Raw genomic sequence first — 27,076 nt, forward strand, 5'->3', positions numbered from 1 at the left:
CCGGGCCCGACCAGCTGTCCCAGGGCAGTCCCTCTTTCCCACTTTCCACCCTCTCTGTGGGCATCCTGCCCGTCCATGTGTTGGTTAGCGGGTGTCGTGGCACCCTCCCACGGGAGCTCCCCACTTGTAGATGAGGCACCAACCAGCGACTCTGAGGTATTACCACTGCACCCACACATGGGAGTGCTGAGACATCCCATCCATCCCGCGGAGGATCGGGAGCCTACTGTGGCACCTCCAGCATTCTGAGAGCCCCGACACCTGTCCCTGTGTTTGGGGATGTCCCCTTCGTCCCACTCCACAGCCTTCTAGGTGTTAGAATTGAACAACACCTCCTGTGAAAGGGTAGATCCCAGCCCCGCTTTAGCGAATTCGATCCTTCATGGATCCTTCACCACTGCTTCCACTCCGTGAATCAGCCCATTCTCCCTCAACGGAGAGCACCCCCGATTAATTTGATTCCCAAGCGGGTGCTTGCAGGGGCGTGCACACACACATACACACGCTAACCTTGAATGGTATCTGTATTTCTCCTGTCCTTGTTCGACACCCTGTCTCTCGGCGATGGGAGCTGGCAGAACCTACACACGCCTCCTCACTGGAATCGGAATCTGTGCCCAAATCTGGGACCTGCCCAGCCCAGGATTCTGGCTGAAGGAAGCGGGCGATCCCAACTGTCAGGGAGGGTGAAGGCAGAACAGGGAGCTCTAGGAAATCTCGTGTGACCTCGAGAGGCGGTCGGGAAGACTGACCAGGGACACAGAAATAATCACGTCCACAAAAACCTGTTGGCCTTGGGGGTGGTGAAACGGTATTTCACGGGAACCATCCAAGAACAGCCAGGCCTAGCATCCACACTTGCCCTGGAAACCAGCTGGCCATTTTCAAATCAATGGTATGGAGCCCACCGGCTGCAGAAGGGGCTGTTGGCTGCGTATAGGACACCAAGGATGTGGAAGCCGCCTTCCTCGTAGCTACCGGCGGGCGGTTTCCACCAGGTTGGCCCGCAGGCACCAGAACAGACTCAGTGCCCCCACCTCCAACCGAGAGACTGTCTTGCCCTTTTCTTCCGCACTCCAGGTATCTTCCCTTTGGCTCAGCTTCCCACCAGGATGTGGTTTCTGTCTCCACCTGGCTACTGAAGCTAAGGAGGAGATCTGACAGAATTTGGTAACTAAGGTTCAAAGGTGAGGGCTAAGAGGAACTGAGGATGCCAAGCGGGTTTTTGCCCCAGATGACCTGACCCTGTGCATGGTGGCACCGGAGGGACATAACGGCTCAAGAAAGAGGACTGGGCCCCTGAGGGGCGGGGAGGATGAGCTCCGTCTTGTTCCTCAACAGCATGGAAATAACCATGCAGGAAAGGCCACCGGCATCAAGCCACTGGGGAGAGCAAGGATGCTCACGATGGAAAGGATGGTGAGAGGGCAGAACAGAAACAGTGAACCGCAGGAGGAAAGGTGACAGGTTCTGGAAGGAGGCCATCAGTTCCTGCTGAAGGGGAGGGAGAATAGCGCTGAAGAAGGGGAACTGTGAGACCCCAAAGTGGGAGGAGAAGAGGAGGGACCGTGAGCAAGGCGTGTAGGAGAAAGGCAGGAAATGCCGCTGTGGCCGGGCAGGGCCCCCACACACCTAGACCCAGGGCACTGTGGTGAGCCCGAGTGCAGGGCTGCTGCTCAGAGGCCGGCCCAGGTGCCCCGCAGGGAGAGGGCCCACCACAGAGCCCCAGGGGAACTGTTCTTCAACCGCCAGTGAAGCGGGCAACACGCTGCAAACCCCAACACTCCCAACAATCGCAGAGAGGGCAGACCACAGACCACAGAATATGAGAACGACTTTATTTCAAATTGCTTTGAACTGCGTTGGGAAGGGGGCAAATGCAGCGGAAGAGAGGAAGCCCTGGCTGAACAGGATATGGAGGGAACCCGCTTGGCTGCAGCTCCGGAGCTCCAAAGGTGGCAGCTGTTCATCTTGTAGGAAGATGCTGGCTCCAACCTGTGAAACAGAGTAGGCTCAGGGACGGGCCCTCAGCCAGGGCCAGCCCACAGCCCTCCTAAGGTACCATGATTGTGGAAAGGGGCACGGTGTGTGCAACACTCACTTCAAAGGTCCTGGAACTTGTCAGTGAGGAACTGCATGGCCGCTGAAAGAGAGAGGCAGAAATGGACACTCCAGACCCAGGGAAACAGAAACCCACGCCCTGCCCCGGTGGGGAACCACCTAGCCCTGCAACCAGAAACCCCACCAGCCCTGGGACTGACTCACCCACCCGTCACCTGAATTAAATGTGGAAATGCCTTCTAAGCGGGAAAGTGGTTCTCAGGTGCTGGGCCATCCCAGTACCGTACAGAACGTATTTCAAAGACAGATAAGCCAGCCAGCAAGCAAACACCATACAAGCCATACCAGGCAGTAGTTAAAGGGGAAACACAGGTGGTATCTCTAACCGCCCTAAGAGAAGGAGAGTTCTGGGACTCGTGGACTAAGTGTACACGGAGTCCAGACGACACATTGCTGTCTGTGCACACCCCTAGCTGGAAAGGCACAGAAGGCTCCAGGGCCAGGTCTGCTTGATTCTCCTCCCCAGAGGAAAGTCAGTCCCAGTGATGCTGCCCGTACCTGCAGCCCACCACCGCCCCCAACACCTGCAGAAAGACACCGCTGTCCATTCCTGCCCCAGCCAGGGCTCCCTCGTACCTAGCTGCTGTGTAAGGTCCTCAATTTCCCTCTGCAGCCAGATGCACTAGACCAGCAGACACCGCAGGAAGATAAATGGTTAGTCAATTCTGTCCTCCTCTCTCCCCAGCCTCCCTGCAGCCCCCATAGCCTGCAGCCCAGTGGCGAGGTGGGTTGGCAGGGAACCCTCAATGGAAACGAGGCACCCTCTCTCCGTGGGGTGCAGAAGGTGGAGATGTGCGGAGTGCGGTGGGGAGGGAGGGGGCGGACGCAGAAATCAGTTTAACCTGGACACGGATCCCACCATCTACTGTGGACCTCTATTTCTAGGAGCCACACAAAGCATTACCCGAAGACAGCCCTGGGCTCCCGGGGGCTGCTGCTGCCTTTCCGGTCTTGGGGGATGGACAGGCGGCTGCTGGTTACCTGAAAGAGAACACAAAATCCAGCTTCCAAGCCTCCCAGTGAGGTGGAAAGGGCCTAGTGGTGTCTAATGTGAGGCAGCATCACCCTCTGCTGGTACACGTTGCCCCTGCTCTGCCCAGCAACTCCAACCCCGCTCTGGGACTGCCTTCACTGTTCCCCAGTGTAAGCTCATGTGCACCTGTGGCCCCCTAGCATTGTGACTCCAGGTTGGACTCCAGCAGTGCGGCAGCCACAGCCAGGCCCTGGGAGGGCCAGTGTGGCTGAGCAGGACTTAACAGGAAAGGGCTCAGTACTGCCGAAAGTCTCCTTCCAGAGTTGGGAGTTTGGGGCGCTGCTCCAAATCGCCCCCCACCACACAAACCCCACTCAGAGAGGACGATGCGGCTTAAAGCCAGCCCGGTCAACACCCCGTTTCCCCGTGGGACAGCTGCCTGGGTGGGCAGGGAAGTCTGGGAATAAGGCTGAGCCCCCAGAAGCGACAGGGCCAGAGGTTTCCCTCCCGACCCCTCTCCCCTCCACCCCTATCAAACCCGCAAGACTCACCGGAGGGTGCATGGCGTCTGGGCACGAGGCCTCCCGGGCTGTAGGCCGAGGGCTCTGAAGTTCCCGGAAGTTGGGGAGCTCTGATGTTGGGGTCGCTACTGCTGAATTCTCCACGACGCACAGACAGGCGAGGCAGTCCTGGCCTGTGGGTGGGAAGCTAAAACAGAAACTTCTGAGTCGGGCTGGCGATGGGGGCCGGCGGTGAGTACACGTGGGGAGGGGTTGTGGTAAGGTGGAGACTCCTGAGCCTAATCTCATTAGCACTTTCTCCCTCAGTCAGCCTCAGGCCAGGAGGCAGAGGCCAGCCAGGGAAAACACTGGGGATACTGAGATAGCCCGGGCCGCCTGCCAGGTGGGTCGGGCAACAGCTAGGGAAGGAGGAATCAGGAAGTTGATGAGCCTAGATGCCCCAGCTTTGCAGCCCACACTTTAAGGCATCACCCGATCCAAACCAGCTGCCAGCCCTGCCTTCCACCCCAGCTCCTCTCTGCGGGCGGAGGCAGGACCCCTGCAGAGTGTCCAGAGGCATGGCCATCACACAAGAAGTGCTCCCTTTAACGTGTGCCCTTATGACGAAGACACCCATCGGGCATTCTAGTGTCCCTGGGCTCCCGATGACAACCCTCGAGCAAGGGACAGAGGAGGCATGGGTAAACAGGTGTGTGCTGGAAGAGAGGAGGTGTGGGGGGAGGAGGGTAAAGAGGGAGAGGAGGGCGAGAAGGGCCTACTCACTTGGGCTCTTGGGACCTCATCTCTATTTGGGTCATTATCTTCTCTGGCCGCAGCCTGGGACTCCCTGGTCTTCCTCCCGGCTGGTTTCTTCCCAGGGCTGCTGTGCTTAGGCTTTTGGGGTTTCTTGGACATCCCCTGTGGCCGCACACCAGAGAATGGCGGGAAGGTGGCCGGCTCCGGGGGAGCGGCTGAGAGTCTCTCTCCGCAGGCAGGAAAGCCTCTCCCCGGGGCCAGTTGAGAGGCACCCCCTAGGGACTTCCTCCCCCCGGCCATCTTCCTCCTCGAAAGGCCCTGGGGCAGGGCCCCTGCAGCGGCAGCTCCTGAGCAGCTGGGCCTGACCTCCACCTTTCCCCAGGCCCTGCTCTGCATTTTCTTCTGGGGAGAGTCCTCCAGCTCTCCCACAGCCGGCCTCTCTGCGACTGGAGTGAGTCCGCGGGGAGCAGAGGTCAGGAAACGGCCCGGCACAGGCAGGTAACTCTCCTTGCAGTGGAAGCTTGCCTGTCTGGATGTGTCTGCTCGCTTCTTGGGGCTGCCGGGCTTGGCCTGGCTTCCTTCGTTGCAGCAAATGCCTACCTTCATCAGTGGTAAGTCGCTGCTCTCATCTGCGGAATCAGAGTCGTGGGTAGACAGCCTGGTGGGGCCTTTCGCAGAGGGCTGCTGGGGATCCACGCGGAGGCTCCATCTGCTCTTCGAGCCCCTTTCCGGGTTCTTCCAGGTCCGCACTGGCCCAGGACCGCAGAGGTGGAGACGGCCGGCAGAGGCCTGCTGCCATTTTCCAGGGCTGTGGCCCAGCACGTCTCTCCCACTGGGACCGACCTCCGCATCTGCCCAATTCTCAGCCGACCCTTCGGCAGCGGCACCTTCTGGGAACGGGTGTCCCTGGACGCTGGGCGGCGGCACGATGGCGGCTGGTTCGTCAGCCAGGTAGAATGAGTAGTCCACAACGTCCCCTTGGTCATCCACCGGGGTGCCTGGCCGGCCTTCCCGGCCCCAGAGCACCACCCTTCCTTGCTCTATCAATTCGCTCTCAGACTCGAAGCTGAAGCCCCCCGGATCTGTGAACCCGCTCTCGCTCTCGCCATCGCCGCTGCCCGGCACCCCCAAATCGAGGCCGTGGCTGTGGGCCCCTGGGGCTCCGGGGCTGGCCGTGTGGGAGCCAGCCTTTTTGCCACCCTCCAGGTCGAAACTGGCCCCACAAACGGACACCTTGTCGGGGGAGCTCATGGCGCCAGTCCGGGCAGCCTGGGCTGTGGGGAGACGGTCGTCCTGGTAACGGCGGGAGCGGAGAGCTGAGCCCAGCCAAGCCCAGCTGAGCGGGCCACGCGACAGAAACAGTGAGGCCTTCGGGACACCACCGCCCTCGCCCCAGGCGGAAGTACCAGATGTCCAGGACAGCGAGTGGCTTCCTCGCGCCCTTGACGCCGGCGCCGAGCCTTCTCATTGGTCCCCGTCTGCCAACCAGCACGCCCTTTGTGGGGCGAGGTGCCTGAGCTTTAACCAATCGGGACACAGGCTCTTGGTTTGCCTCCATGCCCGTCATTTGACTGGGTGGCTGCGCTCTGGTCGGGTCTTGGGGCCAGGGGGCACCGTAGCTCTCGATCACCTCTTTCTTCCTGTCCTTCTGCCTCTGGCCGGGCACCTACTTTCCAAGGAGAGCCACGTCTCTGAGCCCCAGTGTCCCATCTGTAAGGTGGGGATTAAGGGGAGACCTTCCCCCAGCTCATCAGCTTGGGAGAGTAAATGTCGTGATGCACGCAAAGCACCCGGTGCACAGAGGAGGTCTCATTGGAAAGTAGGTTCCCAGCCAGAGGCAGCAGGAGAGCAAGAAGGACGTGGATCGAGAGCTCCAGTGCCCCCTGGCCCCAAGACCAGACCAGAGCACAGCCACCCAGTCAAATGACGGGTGTCGGGGCAAACCAAGGGCCTGTGTTCCGATTGGTTAAAGCCCAGAGGCCTCTGCCAACAAAGGGCGCGCTGGTTGGTAGAGGGGGACCAATGAGAAGTCGCGGCACTGGCGTCAAGTGCACGCGCAGAAGCCACGCGCTGTCGGGGACATCTGGTACTTCCACCCGGGGTGAGGGCAGCGGTGTCCCGAAGGCCTCACTGTTCCTGTCGCGTGGCCCGCTCCGCCGGGCTTGGCAGGACTCGGCTCTCCCGTTCTGCCGTTACCAGGACGACCGTCTCCCCGCAGCCCAGGCTGCCCAGACTGGCGCCATGAGCTCCTCCGACAAGGTAGCCGTTTGTGGGGCCAGTTTCGGCCTGGAGGGTGGCAAGCAGGCTGGCTCCTGCATGGCCAGCCCCGGAGCCCCACGGGGCCAGGGCCACGGCCTCGATTTGGGGGCGCCAGGCAGCCGCGAGGGCGAGAGCAGGTTCACAGATCCGGAGGGCTTCAGCTTCGAGTCTGAGAGCGAATTGATAGAGCCGGGAAAGGTGGTGCTCTGGGGCCGGGAAGGCCGGCCTGGCACCCCAGTCGACGACCAAGGGGACGATGTGGACTACTCGTCCTCCCTGGCTGACGAACCAGCCACCATCGTGCCACCAGCCCAGCGTCCAGAAGGTGCCCCTGCCGAAGGGTCGGCTGACAACTGGGCGGACCTGGAGGTCGGTCCCAGTGGGAGAGGCGTGCTGGGCCCCAGCCCTGGAGAATGGCAGCAGGCCTCCGCCGGCCCCTGGGAGCCCAGGGTTGTCCTCGGGTAATGCTTTGTGTGGCTCCTAGAAATAGAAGTCCACGTTAGATGGTGGGATCCGTGTCCAGGTTAAACTGATTTCTGTGTCCCCCCGCCCCGCCCCGTCACCACCTTCTGCATCCCACGGAGAGAGGGTGCCTCTTTTACATTGAGGGTTTCATGCCAACCCACCTCACCACTGGGCTGCAGGCTATGGGGGCTACTAAGGGCTGGGGGAGACAGGGAAGACGAGGAGAGAGGAGGCCAGAATTGACTAACCATTTATCTTCCTCCGGTGTCTGCTGGTCTAGTGCATCCGGCTGCAGAGGGAAATTGAGGACCTTACACAGCAGCTAGGTATGATGGAGCCCTGGCTGGGGCAGGGATGGACAGCGGTGTCTTTCTGCGGGTGCGGGGGGCGGGGGTGGGCTGTAGGTACAGGCGGCGTCACTGGAACTGACTTTCCTTTGGGGAAGAGAACCAAGGAAAGCCTGGCCCTGGAGCCTTCTGTGCCTTTCCAGCTAGGGGTGCGCACAGACAGCAATGTGTCGTCTGAACTCCGTGTACACTTAGTCCACGAGTCCCAGAACTCTCCTTCTCTTAGGAGGGTTAGAGATACCGCATGTGTTTTCCCTTTAACTGCTGCCTGGTATGGCTTGTATGGTGTTTGCTTGCTGGCTGGCTTATCTGTCTTTGAAACACGTTCTGAATGAACGGTTCTGGCATGGCCCAGCACCTGAGAACCACTTTCCCGCTTGGAAGGCATTTCCACATTTAATTCAGGTGACGGGTGGATGAGTCAGTCCCAGGGCTGGTGGGGTTTCTGGTTGCAGGGCTAGGTGGTTCCCCACGGGGGCAGGGGGTGAGTTTCTGTTTCCCTGGGTCTGGAGTGCCCGGTTCTGCCTCTCTGTTTCAGCGGCCATGCAGTTCTTCAATGACAAGTTCCAGGACCTTTGAAGTGAGTGTTGCACACACCGTGCCCCTTCCCACAATCCCGGTAGCTTAGGAGGGCTGTGGGCTGGCCCTGGCTGGGAGCCAGTCCCTGAGCCTGCTCTGTTTCACAGGTTGGAGCCAGCGTCCGGAGCTGCAGCCAAGCGAGTTTCCTCCTTATCCTCCTTAGCCAGGGCTTTTTCTCTTCCGCTGCATTTGCCCCCTTCCCAACGCAGTTCAAAGCAGTGTGAAATAAAGTCGTTCTCATATTCTGTGGTCTGTGGTCTGCCCTCTCTGCGATTGTTGGGAGTGTTGGGGTGTGCCGGGTGTTGCTCCGTTCCCTGGCGCTGGAAGAACAGTTCCCCTGGCGCTCTGTGGTGGGCCCTCTCCCTGCGGGGCGCCTGGGCCGGCCTCTGAGCAGCAGCCCTGCACTCGGGCTCACCATAGTGCCCTGGGTCTAGGTGCTGTGGGAGGCCTGCCCGGCCACAGCAGCATTTCCTGCTTTTCCTGTACACGCCCTGCTCATGCTCCCTCCTCTTCTCCTCCCACTTTGGGGTCTCACAGGTCCCCTTCTTCAGTGCTATTCTCTCTCCCCTTCAGCAGGAACTGATGGCCTCCTTTGAGCACCCTGGTCCTTTGAGCAACCTTTCCTCCTGCAGTTCACTGTCCCTGTTTGTCCTGTCACTGTCCTTTCCATCATGAGCATCCTTGCTCTCCCCCGTGGCTTGACCCCGGTGGCCGTTCCTGCATGGTTATTTCCGTGCTGTTGAGGAACACGACGGAGCTCAGTCCTCTTTCTGGAGCCATTATTTCCCTCCGGTGCCACCATGCACACGGTCAGGTCATCTGGGCCAGTAACCTGCGTGACATCCTCAGTTCGTCTTAGCCCTCACCTTTGAACCTCAGTTATCAAATCCCGTTAGGTCTCCCTCTTTAGTTTCAGTAGCCTTGTGGAGGCAGAAGCCACATCCCGGTGGCTGGCTAAGTCAAAGGGAAGGTAGATGGAGTGCAGAAGAAAAGGGCAAGATAGTCTGTTGGTTGGAGGTGGGGGCACCGAGTCTGTTCTGGCGCCTGTTGGCCAACCTGGTGGAAACTGTTCGCAGGCACCTACACAGAAAGTGGCTTCCATATCCTTGGTGTTCTATAGGTGGCCAGCAGCCCCTTCTGCAGCCAGTGGACTCCATACCCTTGATTTGAAAATGGCCAGCTGCTTTCCAGGGCAAGTGTGGATGCTAGGCCTGGCTGGTCTTCGATGGTCCCTGTGAAATACCATTTCACCACCCCCAAGGCCGCAGGTTTTTGTGGACGTAATATTTTCGCGTCCCTGGTCAGTCTTCCAGACCGCCTCTCCAGGTCACACGAGATTTCCTCGAGCTCTCTCTTCTGCCTTCACCATCCCTGACAGTTGAGATCGCCTCGTTCCTTCAGCCGGCATCCTGGGCTGGGCAGGCCCCAGATTCGGGCATAGATTCTGGTTCCAGTGAGGAGGTGTGTGTAGGTTCTGCCAGCTCCCATTGCCAAGAGACTGGGTGTTGCGAACAGACAAAAACAATAGAAATGCAGATACCGTTCAAGGTTAGCGTGTGTGTGTGTGTGTGTGTGTGCGCGCACGTGTGAGTGTGCCCCTGCTAGCACCTGCTTGGGAATCAAATTAATTGTGGGTGCTGTCCCTTGAGCGAGAATGGACTGATTCATGGAGTGGAAGCAGTGGTGAAGGATCCATGGAGGATCAAATTCGCTAAAGCAGGGCTGGGATCTACCCTTTCACAAGAGGTGTTGTTCAAGTCTAACACCTAGAAGGCTGTGGAGTGGGACGAAGGGGACATCCCCAAACACAGGGACGGGTGTCGGGGCTCTCAGAATGCTGGAGGTGCCACAGTAGGCTCCTGATCCTCCACAGGATGGATGGGATGTCTCAGCACTCCCGTGTGTGGGTGCAGTGATAATCCCTCAGAGTCGCTGGTTGGTGCCTCATCTAGGAAATGGGGAGCTCCCGTGGGAGGGCACCACGATGCCCGCTAACCAACACATGGGCAGGATACGCACAGAGAGGGTGGAAAGTGGGAAAGAGAGACTGCCCTGGGACAGCTGGTTGGGCTCGGTATCTGCCTTCCCCCATACTCCCTCTGTGTCTCACTGCTGGGCTCATGGTGTGAGCTCAGCGAGGGGGACCACCACGCACGTGGTGGGTCAATCACAGACCTCAGACCTGGAAACCAACGCTGGTGGGGACCTACCCCATCCGAATCTAACCCCTCACCGGAGAGGATGGGCTTGACTCCTTGGGCCAAGGCTTTGACCCTGACACAGGTGGTTGTTTCTTGGGGGGATAACACAGTGGGCTGGTGTCTGGGGGAAGACATGTGTCAGGGACTCTCCAGCTTGGGTTTTTGCCACCGGAGACATCTAGGCAGGTTCTGGTGGGGGCAGAACTCCAGCCCCAGTCACTGCCCCGGGGGGCATGGGCCATGGTCCACAGGGTGTGAAAGGGGAGAAGCCCGTGGACGGAGTCCTGGAAGGCGTGAACCCATCCCTCAGTTGCTGGCTTTTGCCAGCCCCGCCTCCCTCGGTTCCATATTCAGACCACCTTCTGCACAATAATGGGGCCGTAACATGTACACCCTAGGCCCATGGTACACCGCATGGTCGGGCGGAGCCTTCTGGTTCTAGGGGATGTAAGTGCAGAATCCGAGGCTCCTCGGATTAGAGGAATCCATCTGGGTCCCATTGGACAGGAGGAGGTTGAGCCCTTCCCCTCATTCAGTGGCCCCCTTTTGCTTTTCCCTCAAGCCTCCTCTCCCACCAAGAGGAGTGTGGGGTCTGGCCTGGAGAGCCTTAGACCCCCTCCTGCCTTGTCCTGCCACTCAGCTCAGATGAGCTCCAGAGGTCTGGTGAGCTGCGTGCCTGCCACAGTGGCGGAGCCCTGTGCAGAATCCCACCTACACCTGGTGCCAGGACTGCCACAGGTACATTTCCATATGAGACCTCTTACTTTGTTGGCAGAAAAGAGCATCTCCTCTTCAGACTCCAGCTAGGGCCGAAGGTGTGTGAGTCTCCTAGCACGCCCGCCAGCCAGAGTCCCCAAGGGTGGCCTTCCAGGCTGTGGCGGAGGCCCAGGGCACCGCACACGGGGATGTGAGATGGCAATCATAGGATCATAGTGGTCATGGTGAGTACCAGCCATGAACTTCAGCCCGCCTGGAACACACTCCTGGGTGAACTCGGACAACCTCATGCACATCTGTCCTCAACCTCCACCCCAAGAACTCCTCCTTTTCCCCACACATTTTCTCATCATGCGTTTCCTCGAAGGATGAGGCCAACACTTGTGTTTGCCAGGTATGGCCGCGTAGGCTGTGGCCGCCAGGGTGGCCGTGCAAACTCTATCTGTGGGATTCCAGGGTGCTCCGTTCTCGTGATCCAGTGTGAACGGCACCCATGTGGTTGTGCAGTGTTGAAGTCCAGGTCACTACCATGCAGAGCGAGGAACAGAAGGTTGGCAGGGTTTTGGAACCCTCCTGTTTGCCCCATCCTGATCACTACTTCCCACTTTGCACACCACAGAGGAAATGACTCTACTGACTTTTCCAGCAATCAGTCACTGTCTCTTAAAGGATTAATAATTGCCATTTAATAACCATCATCAAGATATAAAAGTTAGAGGCGGTTAAATGTAAAATTACATTTTTGAAACATAATACACCCCCCCACGCACGCACACACCCATACACTCTCTGTCTCACATACACGCACACACACACACACGGAGAGAACTCAGAAGCCGGCCATTTGACAAACAGTTATAAGGTGATCAAGCCAGGTAGCTATTACCCAGGTCATGAAACTGTACATTGCACCTTTAGGGAATCGCAGTCCGAGTGTCTTTCTCTGAAGGAAGCCAAATGCACATGCTACGTACCGTGTGATTCCATTTATATGACATTCTGGAAAAGGCAAAACTCTAGGAACACAAAACAGATTGATGGTTGCCAGGGTCTGAGGGTTAAGACCAGGAGTTCACTACAAGAGGGCGTAAGGGAACCTGGGGGGTGGGGAGCGGGGGATGGCGATGCTCTATATGTATATATATTGTGCTGGTGTTTTTACAGCCATATGCATTTATGAGATCTCACAGACCTCTGTGTAAGTTATAGCCCAATAGTCCTGACTTTTTAGAAAAAAAAATTGTCAGCAATACATCTCAAATGGAAATTGACATTTAGTCAATACCTTTTGTGACTATGAAGAGCATGCTTCTCTCTCCAAATCTGTTAATGTGGAGAATTATACCATTGTATTTTCTGAAGAGAAATTAAGTTTGTATTTCTGGGATGAAGCCAATATTAGTCATGCCATATTAGGTATTTTCCTTTTTATATCCTGTAGGCTTCCGTGTGCTAAGATTCTGGTTCCAGTTTTTACTTCTATGTCATGAGCCTGTGATTGATCTGCAATATTTCTCTAAGTGTCCCTGCAGGATTTGGTATCGAGGTTATGCCAAGCTCATACAGTGAGTGGAGGATTGTTCCTCCTTTTCAATTTTCTGCACGAGTTTGTGTCAAACGGAAGACAGGTATTCCTAGGATGTTTTTCAGAATGTGGTGGGGAATCCTAGAGTTTATTAGTGGAAAGCCTTTGACTACTCATATCTTTCTGTAATGATTCTGGAACGGTTCAGGTTGGCTGTTCCTTCTTGTGTTAGTTTTGGTGGATTTTGTTTCCTAGCGACTGGTTACCTTTTTCTTTGTTTTCAAACTGACTGTAATAAAGTGGTCCATAATATCCCCCTTCATCTCAGATTGCATTTGTTAAAATTAGGAAGCCGCAGAAGAGTTGCACAGAAAGCCAAAGGAGCACCCATACGTATATTCTTCTACTGGATCCTCCAGTTGTTACCATTTTCTCACATTTGCTTCATCCCTCTCTCCATGCCGCGCCCCCATCTTTTTCTGAGCGTGTGCGTGTATTTTTTTGTTGTTGTTGTTTTGTGGAATCATTTGAGATCCATTGGAATCATTTAGATCCATCATCCGTAAATACTGCAGCATGTATCGCCTACAGGGAAGCATGGGCTCCCACAAAACCTTAATGCCACCATGACACTCAGGAAATGTAACATTGAGACCACACAATTTTCTACTGTATGATCACATGAAACATTTTCCGATTGTCCCCATGGTCACATAGTATCCCTCATGGCTGCTTTCTAACAAAATTTTCTTTCCAACCAAACATCATGCTTTGCATTTAGTAGTCAAGCCTCTTTTGAGACAGGGTCTCCCTCTGTCGCCCAGGCTGGCTTGCAGGGTCGTGAACCTGGCTAAGTGCAGCCTTGACCTCCCAGGCTCAAGCCATCCTCCTGCCTCAGCCTCCTGAGTAACTTGGACTATAGGCGAGTGCCACCATGCCTGGCTAATTTTTAACATATTTTTTGTAGAGACAGGGTTTCACCGTCTTGCCCAGGCTCGTCTGGAACTCCTGAGCTCAAGCCATCCGCCCGCCTAGGTCTCCCAAACTGTTGGGATTACAGGCGTGAGCCATGGTTCCCGGCCCATCAAGTCTCTTCAGTGTCCTTTAAAGTGTGCTTTAAAGCAATGTTTAAAGTGTGCTTTAAATCACTGCAGCTGTTGTCAGGAAGCCCTTGAACTTGGCTTTGTCGAATGGCTTCCTTGTGATTAGATTCAGGTAGGTTTAACATTTTTGGCAAGACTACTGCATAGCAGACGTGCCGTCCTTCTCGGTGCATGACATCAGCAGATTCTCCATGTAGGCTTCTCTCATGACTGGCGATGTTCATCTTGACCGACCACGTGGCCAGGGCGTTGTTCCAGATTACTCCATTGTGAAGGTGCCATCTTCTCTTTGTATTTAATTAGCTATGTGCTGTTACTGCATGGGCACTCTGTGTGAATATCCAGTTCCCCCACAACATCCTCTTTCTATCTTTTGGATGTCTGCATATGATATGGCTTGGAACCGTGTCCCCACCAAGTCTCGTGTCCAACTGTGACTTCTAATGTTGGAGGTGGGGCCTGGTCGGAGGTGACTGGATCATGGGGCTGGATTTCTCAGGAATGGTTTAGCAGCATCCACTTGGTACTGTCCTCATGGTTGCGAATGAGTTGTCATGAGTCTGGTCGATTAAAAGTGTGTGACACCTCTCCTTTCTCTTTCTTGCTCCTGCTCCTGCTCCTATCATGTAACAGGTACCTGCTTCTGTTTCATCTTCCGCCGTGATTGCAAGCTTCCTGAGTCCTCCCAGAAGCAGAAGCCGCTACGCTTCCCTTCCCGTACAGCCTGCAGAACCATGAGCTCTTCTCTTTATAAATGACTCGGTCTTGGATATTTCTATATAGCAACACGAGAACGGATGTAACATCGTTTGTGCTTATTTCTCCCTTTTCTTTCCTGATAGCGGTGCCCTTCTCCCTTGTTTTCTTGACCAGTCTCACAAGAGTTTTACCAATTTCATTCCTCTTCCAAACACCCAGCTTCTGGTTTTGTGATCCTTATGCTTGTTTTCGCTTTCACTGATTTCTCCTTTTACCTTGATGACTTCCTTCTACTTTCCTTGGTCTTACGTTGGGCTTCTTTTTTGAACGTTTTCTCGTTAATTGTCTGCGATCCTCTTTTAAATATGTGCTTTTAGCAGCCTACACGTCCCTCTCAGGACTCCTTTACTGGTGCCGACAAGGGTTTATGAGTAGTATTTTTGTGATCATCCAGTCCCAAATATGGGAAACCATGAAAATCGCAACTTTCATGGGACGGAATGAATACATTGTGGTATGTTAATACAATGGAATACTATTTCAGCAACGGAAAAGTACGAAGTACAAAGTACTCCTCCATGGAATAATAGGCGCGAATCTTACAAAGATAACATCGAGGGAAAGAAGCAAGGGACAACACGGACATGCTTAATGATTCCATTCCTATAACTTCAAATGACAGGCAACACTAACCTACCTTGTTGAAGAATGCATACTTAGGATATAAAACCATAGAGAAGAGCAAGGAAAGGACAATCAGAAAAGTCAGGATGTTGGTTTCCCCTTGCAGTAGGAGTGGGGCTGAGCTCAGGCAGGGACACCCCAGGAGGCTCTGGGGGATGCTGGCGGTGTTCTTCTCTGGGACCTAGGGGAGCGTTCCCGTACAGGTGCACTGGACAATCATTTATTAAACTATGCACATAAACTGTGATGTTTTCTATCTGTACGTTGCCTGCCACCATAAGCAGACAAAACAATAGTGCTAAGGGAAGTAACACTGCATTAAACAGGTAAGTATTTTATAACCAGAAGGATAACCAAAATTTTATTTTCTCTATTTATAGCAGATCTCCTTGCGAGTACTAATATCAGTTTATTGATAGTGATAGCTTGATTTCAAATTCTCATAGATTTCACCAAACATCGTAGGAACGATGCTTACATAATTGTGATATTAATTTCGATGTTTTGGTAAATATTTTATATTTGGGTGGCAAGTTTTCATTCAGAATTTGTGATTATGTGTTGGAACACCATGCACTTGGTACATTTTTCTCACGGGAGATTTGTCACCTCCCCATCCACTTATTCTCAGGGGCAGACGACTTAGGACCTGAGAAAAAGAAATTAAGGCAACAACATTAAGGGGCAGCAACGCAAATTTTTACCTTCATAGTTTATATCAGTTAATTGTGGTATACTCACATGATGGAATACCTTTTTTTTTTGCAATGGAAATGTACGGGGTATTCTTAGGGATACTGTCCATTTTTAAGAAAAGTCCATTACCAAGATATAACAAATTACATAAAGTTAACTATCATATGATATTTATAAAGCATACTACACATATATACAAGTTTAGAAAACCAATCGACTGTGAATGAACTACTGTGAAGTGAGGAAAACACGTATTGAGTACTGAGGTCAAGAAAGAGTACATTGCAGTTCTAGAGGTCTTATATGTATTTCATTGTGCTAAAGACACCAAATATGAAACTCTACATAATGTCTGATTCCATTTGTAGAACGTTCTTAAAACTGGAAAACTACACATACAGAAAACTAATCAGTCATTTCCAGGTCTGTGGATTGTGAGAAGTGTTTAACTACAAATGCGTGTTATTTGTTATTAGCAATTTCGACCCTCTTTATGTTGAAATGTAACATACATAGAGAGAAGTTCACAATATGTGTGTGTTGTTTAATAGTGATTATCAAGGGCATCTCTACAGAAACACCCCCATGTCACAGAGGAGAACACCGCCAGCATTCCCCAAAGCTCCTGGGGTGTCTCTGCCTGATCTCAGCCTCATTCCTCCTTCAAGAGGAAACCAACACATTTACTTTTGTGATCATTCTTTCCTCAGTTTTCTCTATGATTTTTGGTCCCACGTCCTATACTACATTCTTTTATCTTTTTTTTTTTTTTTCCTTTTTCTGGAGAACGGGGTCTCGCTATATTGCCCAGGCAGGTCTCGAACTCCTGGGCTCAAGCTATCCTCCCGCCTCTTGCCTCCCTGAGAGCTGGGATTACAGGCGTGAGCCACCGCGCCCGGCCTACATTCTTTTAATACTACAGTATGCCTGCAGACGACATGTTCCTAAATCTAGAAAACCCCACAGTCTCAGCCCCAAAGCTCCTTAAGCTGATAAACAACTTCAGCAAAGTCTCAGGATACCAAATCAATGGGAAAAATCACTAACATTCCTATATGCCAACAACAGTCAAGCAGAGAGCCAAATCAGGAACACAGTCCCATTCATAATTGCCACACACACACACACACACACACACACACACACAAGATACCTGGGAATACACCACACCAGGGAGGTGAAAGATCTCTGCAAGAAGAACTACAAAACACTGCTCAAGAAAATCAGACATGTCACAAGCAAATGGAAAAACATTCATGCTCATGGATAGGAAGATCAATATAATTAAACTGGCCATACTGCCCAAAGCAATTTGCAGATTCAATGTGATTCCTAGTAAGTTATCATTGACATTCTTCACAGAACTAGAAAAACTATTTTAAAATTCATATGGAACTGAAAAAGAGCCTGAGTGGCCAAGGCAATCCTAAGCGAAAAAGAACAAAGCTGGAGGCATCACGCTACCCGACTTCAAAATATACCACGGGCCCACAATAACCAAAACAGCATGGTACTGGTACAAAAGCAGACACGGAGTCCAATGGAATAGAATAGAGAGCCCAGAAATAAGGCCGCACACCTACAACTCTCTGATATTTGACAGACCTGACAAAAGCAAGCAATGGGGAAGGTATTCTCTGTTCAGCAAAGGGTGCTGAGATAACTGGCTAGCCATACATGGAAGACTGCAACTGGATCCCTTTCTTACACCAGGTACTGGTCTGTTCTCTTGCTGCTAATAAAGACATACCCGAGACTGGGTAATTTATAAAGTAAAGAAGTTTAATGGACTCACAGTTCCACATGCCTTGGGAGGCCTCACAATCGTGGCAGAAGGCGAAGGAAGAGCAGAGGTGTGTGTTCCATGGCGGCAGAAAAGAGAGCATGTGCAGGGGAACTGCCCTTTATAAAACCATGAGATCTCATGAGACTTATTCGCTATCACGAGGACAGCACGGGAAAAATCCGTCCCCATGATTCAATTACCTCCCACCGGATCCCTCCCACAACACGTGGGGATTATGGGAGCTACAGCTCAAGAGGAGATTTGCGTGGGGACACAGCCAAAGTATATCATACCATATACAACAATTAACTCAACATGGATTAAAGACTTAAATTAAAACCCCAAAATATAAAAACCACGGAAGACAACTTAGGCAATCATATTCTGGACACAGGAACGAGCAACGATTTCATGACGAAGACACCAAGAGCAATTACAACAAAAGCAAAAATTGACAAATGGGGTCTAATTAAGCTAAAGAGCAAGCTTCTACACACTAAAGGAAACTGTCAACAGAGTGAACAGAAAACCTACAGAATGGGAGAAAATTTTTGCAAACTGTGGATCTGACAAAGATCTAATATCCAGCATCTATAAGGAACTTAAACAAGTTCCACAAGAAAAATACCAAACAACCCCATTAAAAAGTGGGCAAAGGACATGAACAGACACTTTTCAAAAGAAGACATACATGCGGCCAACAATCCCATGAAAGAAAGCTCAACGTCACTGACCATTAGAGAAATGCAAATCAAAACCACAATGAGATACCATCTCACGCCAGTCAGAATGGCTATTACTACAAAGTAAAAAAATAACGGATACTGGCGAGGTTGCAGAGAAAAAGGAACACTTATACACTGTTGGTGAGAGTGTAAATTAGTTCAACCATTGTGGAAGACAGTGTGGTGATTCCTCGAAGACCTAAAGACAGAAGTACCATTCAGCCCAGCAATCTCATTACTGGGCATATACCCAAAGGAATATAAATCATTCTATTATCAAGACACGTGCACGTGTATGTTCATTGCAGCACTATTCACAATAGCAAAGACATGGAATCAACCTAAATGCCCATCAATGGTAGACTGGATAAAGAAAATGTGGTACATATACACTATGGAATATTATGCAGCCATAAAAAGAATGAGATTAGGTCCTTTGCAGGAACGTGGTTGGATGGGGAGGCCATTATCCTTAGCAAACTAATGCAGGAACAGAAAACCAAATACCGCATCTTCCCACTTATAAGTGGGAGCTAAATGACGAGAACACAGGGACACAAAGAGGGGAACAACACACACCAGAGCCTATCGGACAGTGGAGGGTGGGAGGAGGGAGAGGACCGGGAAAGTAACAAATGGTACTAGGCTTAATCACTGGGTGACGAAATAATTTCTACAAGAAACCCCCACGACACAAGTTTACCTTTGTAACAAACCTGTACGTGTACCCTCGAACTTAAAAAAAAAGTTAAATTCAAGAAATAATAATAATATGATTTGGTGTTGACTGTTATGTACTTTTATATTAGTGGAATCAGAAAATATGTTCATATTTCTTGCTTCTTGTGTTTAATGTCAGGAGTTTGGTTTCGGATGTTTAAATCTGAGATGTGTGTTAGGTATCCAAGTGGAGATGTTGAGTAGACGAAGGTCTGGCTCTGGGTTGAAAAAGTATCTGTGAGAGTCATCATAGTATCGATATTTTTTTCCAGGGCCCACTCCAGAGATAGAAATTACACCACTTTTCTATTGAGTTATGTTAAAATACACGGAACATAAAATTTACCATCTTAAGCATTTTTCAGTGTTCAGTTCAGTAGTGTTAAATATATTCGCAGTTCTGTGCTGCCAATCTCCAGGATGTCTTCAACTGTGAAACTGAAATGTATACCCGCTAAACAACTCCTCGTTTTCCCCTGCCCCCCAGCCTCTGGAAACCACCACTCTACCTTCTGTTTCTGAGTTTGAATATTTTAGATACCTTAGACAGGTGGAACCATGTAGTATTTGTCCTTTTGTGACTGACTCATTTTATAGCATAATGTCCTAAAGTTTTATCCACATTGTAGCATTTATCAGAATTCCATCTTTTTATGGGCGAAATCATAATTCATTTTAATGGCCAAATAATAACGCACCATACTTTGTTTCTGTATTCATCCTTCAGTGGACACTTGGGTTGCTTCCATCTCTTGGCTCTCATGAATAATGCTGCTATGAGCAGGGATGTACAAATATCTCTGAGACTCTGATTTCTATTTTTTCGATATAGACACAGAATGGAATTACTGGATCATATGGTAATTCTCTTTTTAGTTTTCTGAGTAACCGCCATACTGTTTTCCACAGCAGCTGTGCCATTTTACATTCCCACCAACAGTGCACAAAGGTTCCAGTTTCTGCACATCTTCACCAGTATCACATCAGTTTTATTGAACAAATGGAATTTATTTCATTCCTTTGTATTTTATTTTTGTTTATTTGTAATGACACAATTGTATATATTTATAGTGCACAACATGATGCTTTGAAATACGTATACATTGTACAATGGCTAAATTAGGCTAACTACAATATGTATGAACTCACATACCTTTCATCTTTTGTGGTGAGAACACTTAAAACCTACCCTCTTAACAATTTTCAGGTATACATTATTATTAACTATAGTCACCTTGTTTACAATAGATCTCTTGAACTTAGACTTCTTGTCCAAATGAAGTTTTGTATCCTTTGACCAATATCTCCCCAATCCTTCCCAGCCCCAGACCCTGGTAACCACCATTCTATTGTCTGTTTCTAAAAAGTTTGATTTTTTAAGATTCCACATCGCAGTGAGTTCATACAGTATTTGTCTTCCTGTGCCTGGCTTATTTCACTCGACATAATATATTCCAGATTCACTCATGTTGCCACAAATGACAGGATTTCCTTTTATTTTTTTAAAAAAGGCTCAATACTATTCTATTGTGTGTGCACATACACATGTGCTTTATCCATTCATCCATTTGATGGGCTCTTAGGTTCATTTCACGTCTTGGCTGTTGTGAACAGTGCTGCAATGTATATGTGAGTGCAGATATTTTTGACATACTGATTTCATTTCCTTTGGCCATATATCCAGTAGTGAGATTACCAAATTAAATGATAGTACTATTTATATTTCTTTAATTTTAATTTTTAATGGATACATAATATTTGCACATATATATGGTGTACATGTGATATATTGTCACGTGCATAGAACGTATAATGATCAATTCAGGATATTTGGGGTAACCATCACCTGGAATACTTTTCATTCCTATGTATTGGGAACATTTCAAGTCCTCTCTTCTGGCTATTTTGAAATATACAATACATTGCCGTTAACTGTAGTCATCCTACTCTGCTGCTGAACATTAGAAGTTACTCTGTCTTTGTTTTTTTGGGGACTGGGTCTCACTCTATTGTCCCAGGCTGGAGTGCAGCGGTGCAGTCACAACTCACTGCAGCCTCAACCTCCTGGGCTTAAGCGATCCTTCCACCTCAGCCTCCCGAGTAGCTGGGACGACAGGTGCGCCCCACCACGCCTGGCTAATTTTTTTTTTTTTTTTTTTTTTTTTTTTTGTAGAGACTGGGTTTCACTATACTGTCCAGGCTGGTCTGGAACTCCTGAGCTCATGCGATCTGCCCACCTCGACTTCTCAAAGTGCTGGGATTACAGGCATCAGCCACCATACCTGGCCTAGAACTTATTCCTTCTTTTCAACTATACGTTTGTACCTATTAACCAACTTCTCTTCTTCCCAACCCCTCGTCCTCCAATCCACACATCCTTCCCAGCCTCTCATATCTATCACTCTATTCTCTACCTCTATGAGATCAACTATTTTAGCTCCCACATATGAGTGAGAACACACGGTATTTGTCTTTCTGTGCCTGGCTTATTTCACCTAACTTAATGACCACCGGGTCCATCCATGTTGCTGCAAATGAAAGGATTTCATTCTTTCTGTGGCTGAATCGTATTTCCTGTGTATATATGCCACATTTTCTTTATCCATTCATCCACTGATGGTTGATTCCATATCTTGGCTATTGTGATGAGTGCTGCAATAAGTATGAGAGTGTAGGTATCCCTTTGGTATACCAATTTCCTCTCTTTTGGATAAATACCCGGTAGTGGGATTGCTGGATAGTTGTATTTTTAGTGTTTTGAGAAGTCTCCATACTGTTTTTCTACAGTGGTTGTACTAATTTACATTCCCACCAACAGTGCATAAGGGTTCCCTTTTCTTCACATCCTCGCCAACACTTGTTCTCTTTTATCTTTCTGATAATAGCCATTTTAACAGGTGTGAAGTGATAGCTCATTGTGACATTTCCCCGATGATAAGTGATGTCGAGCATTTTCATACAACTGTTGACCATTTGTATGTCTTCTTTGGAGAAATGTCTATTCAGATCCTTTGCACGTTTTAAAATCAGGTGATTTGTTTTCCTGTTATTGAGTTGAGTTCCTTATGTATTTTGGATATTAACTCCTTATCAGATGTATAGTTTGTGAATATTTACTCCCATTCTGTAGGTTGCCTCTTCACTCTGTTGATCGTTTCCTTTGTTGTGCAGAAGCCTTTCAGTTTGACGTAATCCCATTTCTCTATTCTTTCTTTGGTTGCTCATGCTTTTGGGGTCATAGCAGAAAGATTATTGCCCAGGTCAATGCCATGGATGTTTCTCGCTATGTTTTCTTCTGGCAGTTTTACAGTTTCAGATCTTACGATTAAATCCAGAGTCCATTTTGACTTGATTTTTGTATATGATGTGAGACAAGGGTCCCATTTTATTCCTCTGCATGTGGATACTCCGTTTTCCCAAGACCATTTATTGAAGAGACAGTCCTTTCTACATTGTGTGTTCTTAGCATCTTTGTTGAAAGTCACTTGACCATAAGTGCATGGATTTTTTCTAGTCTATTATATTTGTCCATGTGTCTGTTTGTATGCCAGTACCATGCTGTTTTGATTACTCTAGCTTTTATTATATTTTGAGATCAGGTTGTGATTCCTCCAGCTTTGTTCTTTTTGCTCAAGATTGCCTTGGGTAACTGGAGTCTTTTGTGGTTCCCTGCGAATTTTAGGATTGCTTTTTCTATTATGTAAAAATAGCATCGGAATTTTGATAGGGATTGCAGTGAGTCTGTTGATTGCTTTGAGTAGTATGGACATTATAACAATATTGATTCTTCCAATCCATAATCATTGGATAGCTTTCCATTTATTTGTGGCTTCCTCAACTTCTTTCATCAGTGTTTTATAGTTTCCAGCGTACAGATCTTTCAACTCCTTGGTTGAATTTATTCCTAAGTAGTTTACATTATTTTTGAGAGCTACTGTGAATGGGATTGTTTTCTTGATTTCCTTTTCAGATAGCTTGCAATTAGTGTATGGAAATGCTACTGATTTGTGTATGTTGGCTTTGTATTTTGCAACTTTCCTTAAAATTCATTTGAATTTTAAGGTTTTTCGTAAAATATTTTAAGATTTTAGATATATAAAATCATGTCATTGTCGTCTGCAGACAGAGATAATTTAAATTCTTATTTTTTTTCTTTTGCTTTTTGGGACAGGTTCTCTCTTTGTCACCCAGGCTGGAGTGCAGTGATGGGATCTCGGCTCACCGAAGCCTCGCCTTCCTGGGTTCAAGCGATTCTCATGCCTCAGCCCCCCAGGTAGCTGGGACTACAGTCGCATGCCACCACGCCCAGCTAACTTTTGTATTTTTGGTAGAGACAGGGTTTCGCCATGTTGCCCAGGCTGGTCTCGAACTCCTGGCCTCATGTGATTCACCATCCTCAGCCTCCCAAATGTTAGGATAACAGGTGTGAGCCACCGTGCCCAGAAACTTTTTATTTTCTGATTTGTGTGCTTTAAATTTTTCTCTCTTGCCTAAATTTTTTGGCTAAAATTTCCAGTACTATGTTGCATTGAAGTGGTGAAAGGGGGCATGTTTGTCTTGTTTCTGATACAGGTAGTATTAAAACCAGGGTCTTCCATCAGCTATGACAAGAGTGTAGTTAAAGGAAAGAATCAGACCAAGGACTGAGCCCGGGGGCTCTCTATTTGTTAGGATAAGAATTTGGGGAGAAGAGAACTTCCGCATAGCTGAACACATGGAAGTTCCTGGAGGGAGGTGCACCTGGAGAGGGCATGGAAGCTCCATGCCCCTTCCCACATACTGTGTCCTATGCATCTCTTTCATCTGGCTGTTCGTCCGTATCCTTTTTCCTTTGTCATGTTCTTCATAATAAATGGGTAAACATATTTACTAATCAGTGTTAAAACCCAACACGATACGCTAACATGATTTTAGTGCACTTAGAGGAGAAATATTTCCTAGTTAAGGGAGAAATTGTGCAAAGGGCCTCTGGAAGACCTTCATTCTAAATTGCTTTGTAGGGAAACATTTCATTTAGAAGTCTGGACATTCTTTTTCAGTTTGCTGTAATCTACATTCACCGAGTAGAACTTGTATTGATCATTGGGACCCAGTTTATTCCAGGGTTCTGGGGGATTCTTTCTGTCCCAGCTAACACCTGGGTTAAACAGTACCAGATGCAAGACATGCAGCCCTGCTCTGGTGCCTCCTGCTCACATATATACAAAGAGAGAGATATCACACTCGACTGCTTCCTGGCCTGACCAAAGAGCTGGGGGAGCATCTGCGTAGCCTGGAAGGAGGGAAGAACAAATATTTCAGGCCCGGGTCTAAGTAATCCAATGCAGCATTTGATGTTTGGAGGAGACTTAGGCTATATAGAATTGAGTTAACAATACTCCTGGTTTCATAACATGCTACTCATGATTGATGTCAGGCCCTATTTGTTTATTTATTTTATAATATAGTGTTCTCCCATTTACCTATTACCCAATCCAAAAACTAGACTATTACCAGTAACTTACATCCACCTCTGAGCTCCCCCTCACTGCATCCTCCTGACCCTCTTCACTCCCACTAGAAGCAACCCTAACCTGAATTGTGTACTTGGTATTTCTTTGATTTTTATTGCAAATAAGTACACACACACACACACACACATATATATATATATATATATATATACTTATGATTTTGGCTCACTGCAGCCTCAACCTCCCCAGCTCGTATATATATATATAAATATATACTTATGATTTTGGCTCACTGCAGCCTCAACCTCCCCAGCTCAGGTGATTCTCCCACCTCAGCCTCCCAAGTACCTGGGAGCACAAACGCGCGCCGTGATGCCTGGCTAATTATTTGTAGAGATGGGGTTTAGCCTTGTTGCGCAGGCTGGTCTCCTATTCCTGGACTCAACCACTCCACCCACGTCTGCCTCCCAAAGTGCTGAGATTACAGGCGTGAGCCGCTGCACCTGGCAATTATACTGTTCAGTTTTGCTTGATTTTGAATTTTATGAAAAGGTTGTCATACTGCATGTAGTCTTGTGGTAACTGCTTTTTTCATACTTATACTAACATTGATCCATTGTTGAGCATAAAACTGCAGTTCACCCATTTGCCTTGCTACATAGTATATCATGGTATGCATACACCACAGTTTATCTACACATTCTCTTATTTGTGATCATTTGCATAGTTCCCAGGTTTTTTGCTACTGTGGTCAGTGCTGCTGTGAAATTCTTGTCCAGTGGACATTGACAGGAATTGCTGAGTTGTCAATGATCTACTTTATATATTGATGCCACATTGTTTTCCAAACTGGTTGTGTTCGCTTATATTCCCAACATGTTGCAAGCTGTATGAGATCCCACTGCTCTGCATCCTCTCTAACCTTTGATGTTGCTAGGTTTCTAAATCTTTGCCAATCAAATGGGTACAAGATTTATCTTGAGGTCATGTTTAGCATTTCCCTGACTACTGATGAGCTGAGCATATCTTCATGTGTTTATTGGCCACATAGGTTCCTTCTTCTATGGAATTCCTGTTGATGATTTTTGCCTATTTTCTTACTGGGTTGTTTGTCTTTCTTACTGATTTCTAGGAGTTCTCAAAATATATTCTTGATAACCAATCTTTTGTCAATTGTATGCAGGATAAAGATCTTCTTCCAGCTTGTACCATGTAGTTCCACTTTTATATGACATCTTTTAAAAGTTGAGGTGTAACAGGCTGGGCACAGTGGCTCACGCCTGTAATCCCAGCACTGTGGGAGGCCGAGGCAGGTGGATCACTTGAGGCCAGGAGTTCGAGACCAGCCTGACCAACATGGTGAAACCCCATCTCCACAAAAATAAAAAATTAGCCAGGCTTGGGGTTGGGCACCTGTAATCTCAGCTACTTGGGAGGCTGAGGCAGGAGAATCGCTTGAACCCAGGAGACGGAGGGTGCAATGAGCTAAGATGGAGCCATTGCACTCCAGCCTGGGTTACAAGAGCAAAACGTCATCTCAAAAAAAAATAAAATAAATAATAAAATAAAATAAATTGAGGGTTAACATGCATACGGCAAATCACAGAAACTTAAGTGTACAATCTTAACACAGATCTACACCCATGTAACCGCCATCCAGATCAAAATAGAGAACATTTTCAACATCCTCGCATCCCTAAAAAGAGAATTTTGAGAGAAGATGAGGAACCAGTAAAGAAGATTGAGGAGTGACGACTGAGATTGGAATAAACCCAATGTCTTCTCCTCCTGGCAATGGCAGACTGGACAATTCAGATAAACCCTCTGTGTTGGCCATCTGTTAGTTGGCCATCTGGTTTAACTCAATCTACAGCCTCCCCCCCTCTCTCTGATGATTGGGCAGATATCACATAGTTCAATGGCCCAACCCTCTAGTCATATGGTTGATCTTCCTAGTATGGCCAGCCTCCATTCAGAGTCATCTCATTACATAAACTATCTAGGGGCCTCCCATGATTCACCTCATTAGCATAAACCATGTAGTGTGGTCCGTGGGGCTCACCAGGAATGACAAAGGCATGCCCATCACTCAGGAAATTGCAAGGGATTAGAGGTTATCTCCCAGGACTCAGGGACAAGGTCCAGGCAAATTCTTTATTATACATTAAGTGCACAGAAAAATGCACATTATAGAAAAAATTCATCTTATTGGGATCTTTCCAGATCCTGGGAATATAGAAATATACTGCTATGGTTCGGATATGATTGGTCTGTCCCCACCAAAACTCATGTGGAAATTGGATCCCCAATGTGGTGGTGTTGGGAGGTGGGGCCTTGTGGGAGGTGTTTGGGTCATGGAGACAGATCCCTCATGAACAGCTTGCTGCCGTTCTGGAGGTAGTGAGTGAGTACTGGCTCTGGTGAGACTGGATTAGTGCCCATAACGGTAGGTTTCTTATAAAGCCAGCATGCCCCTCGGGTTTTCCCTCTTTGCATGTGTCTGCTTCTCCTTTGGCCTTCTCCACTATGTTTTGGCCTAGGAGGTGGCTGTCACCAGAAGCTGAGGAGTTACGGGTGCCATGCCTCTCCTACTTCCCAGCTTGCTGAACCATGAGCTAAGTCAATCTCTTTTATATCTATATTACATATCTAAATAATATACAGATATAGACTATATCTGTATATTATATAGATATAGAATACGTCTCCATACTATATAGATATAGAATACGTCTCTATATTATATAGACATAGAATACGTCTCCAT

At 48.8% G+C, this 27,076-nt stretch overlaps 2 protein-coding genes and 1 pseudogene across 3 annotated transcripts; 1 reads left to right on the forward strand and 2 right to left on the reverse strand.

The window, feature by feature from the left end:
• Positions 1-1,821: 1,821 nt before the first annotated feature.
• Positions 1,822-5,918, reverse strand: LOC737558 (uncharacterized protein CXorf49). Its single transcript, XM_001137982.7, has 6 exons — positions 4,378-5,918; positions 3,646-3,802; positions 3,026-3,102; positions 2,698-2,743; positions 2,102-2,143; positions 1,822-1,995 (listed from the first exon to the last, which is right to left on the reverse strand). Exons 1-5 carry the CDS (start codon positions 5,599-5,601, stop codon positions 2,103-2,105), a joined length of 1,545 nt encoding a protein of 514 aa, XP_001137982.4. The 5' UTR covers positions 5,602-5,918; the 3' UTR covers positions 1,822-1,995; position 2,102.
• A 354-nt stretch (positions 5,919-6,272) lies between these two features.
• On the forward strand, positions 6,273-8,245 carry LOC104003919 (uncharacterized protein CXorf49-like). Of its 2 annotated transcripts, none has more exons than XM_009439256.4 (4): positions 6,273-6,978; positions 7,355-7,400; positions 7,934-8,001; positions 8,108-8,245. In XM_009439256.4, exons 1-4 carry the CDS (start codon positions 6,274-6,276, stop codon positions 8,222-8,224), a joined length of 936 nt encoding a protein of 311 aa, XP_009437531.2. In that variant the 5' UTR covers position 6,273; the 3' UTR covers positions 8,225-8,245. The 2 variants fall into 2 exon arrangements, with proteins under 2 accessions (XP_009437531.2, XP_009437532.2); XM_009439257.5 differs by having other exon boundaries at positions 7,960-8,001.
• A 15,620-nt stretch (positions 8,246-23,865) lies between these two features.
• Positions 23,866-24,326, reverse strand: LOC129138684 (cytochrome c oxidase subunit NDUFA4-like; annotated as a pseudogene).
• Between the last annotated feature and the right edge of the window lie 2,750 nt (positions 24,327-27,076).

This window comes from Pan troglodytes, chromosome X (genome assembly GCF_028858775.2).
Source record: "Pan troglodytes isolate AG18354 chromosome X, NHGRI_mPanTro3-v2.0_pri, whole genome shotgun sequence".
Lineage (NCBI taxonomy): Eukaryota > Metazoa > Chordata > Mammalia > Primates > Hominidae > Pan > Pan troglodytes.

Excerpts from the sequence above, each read along its gene's own strand:
- LOC104003919 (XM_009439256.4), top strand. The coding sequence starts at position 6,274 with ATGACGGGTGTCGGGGCAAACCAAGGGCCTGTGTTCCGATTGGTTAAA. Across the intron at positions 6,979-7,354 it reads ACAACTGGGCGGACCTGGAG|TGCATCCGGCTGCAGAGGGA; the intron begins GTCGGTCCCAGT and ends CTGCTGGTCTAG. Across the intron at positions 7,401-7,933 it reads GGACCTTACACAGCAGCTAG|TGCCCGGTTCTGCCTCTCTG; the intron begins GTATGATGGAGC and ends CTGGGTCTGGAG.
- LOC737558 (XM_001137982.7), bottom strand. The coding sequence starts at position 5,601 with ATGAGCTCCCCCGACAAGGTGTCCGTTTGTGGGGCCAGTTTCGACCTG. Across the intron at positions 3,803-4,377 it reads ATGAGGTCCCAAGAGCCCAA|CTTCCCACCCACAGGCCAGG; the intron begins GTGAGTAGGCCC and ends TTTCTGTTTTAG. Across the intron at positions 3,103-3,645 it reads CAGACGCCATGCACCCTCCG|GTAACCAGCAGCCGCCTGTC; the intron begins GTGAGTCTTGCG and ends GTTCTCTTTCAG.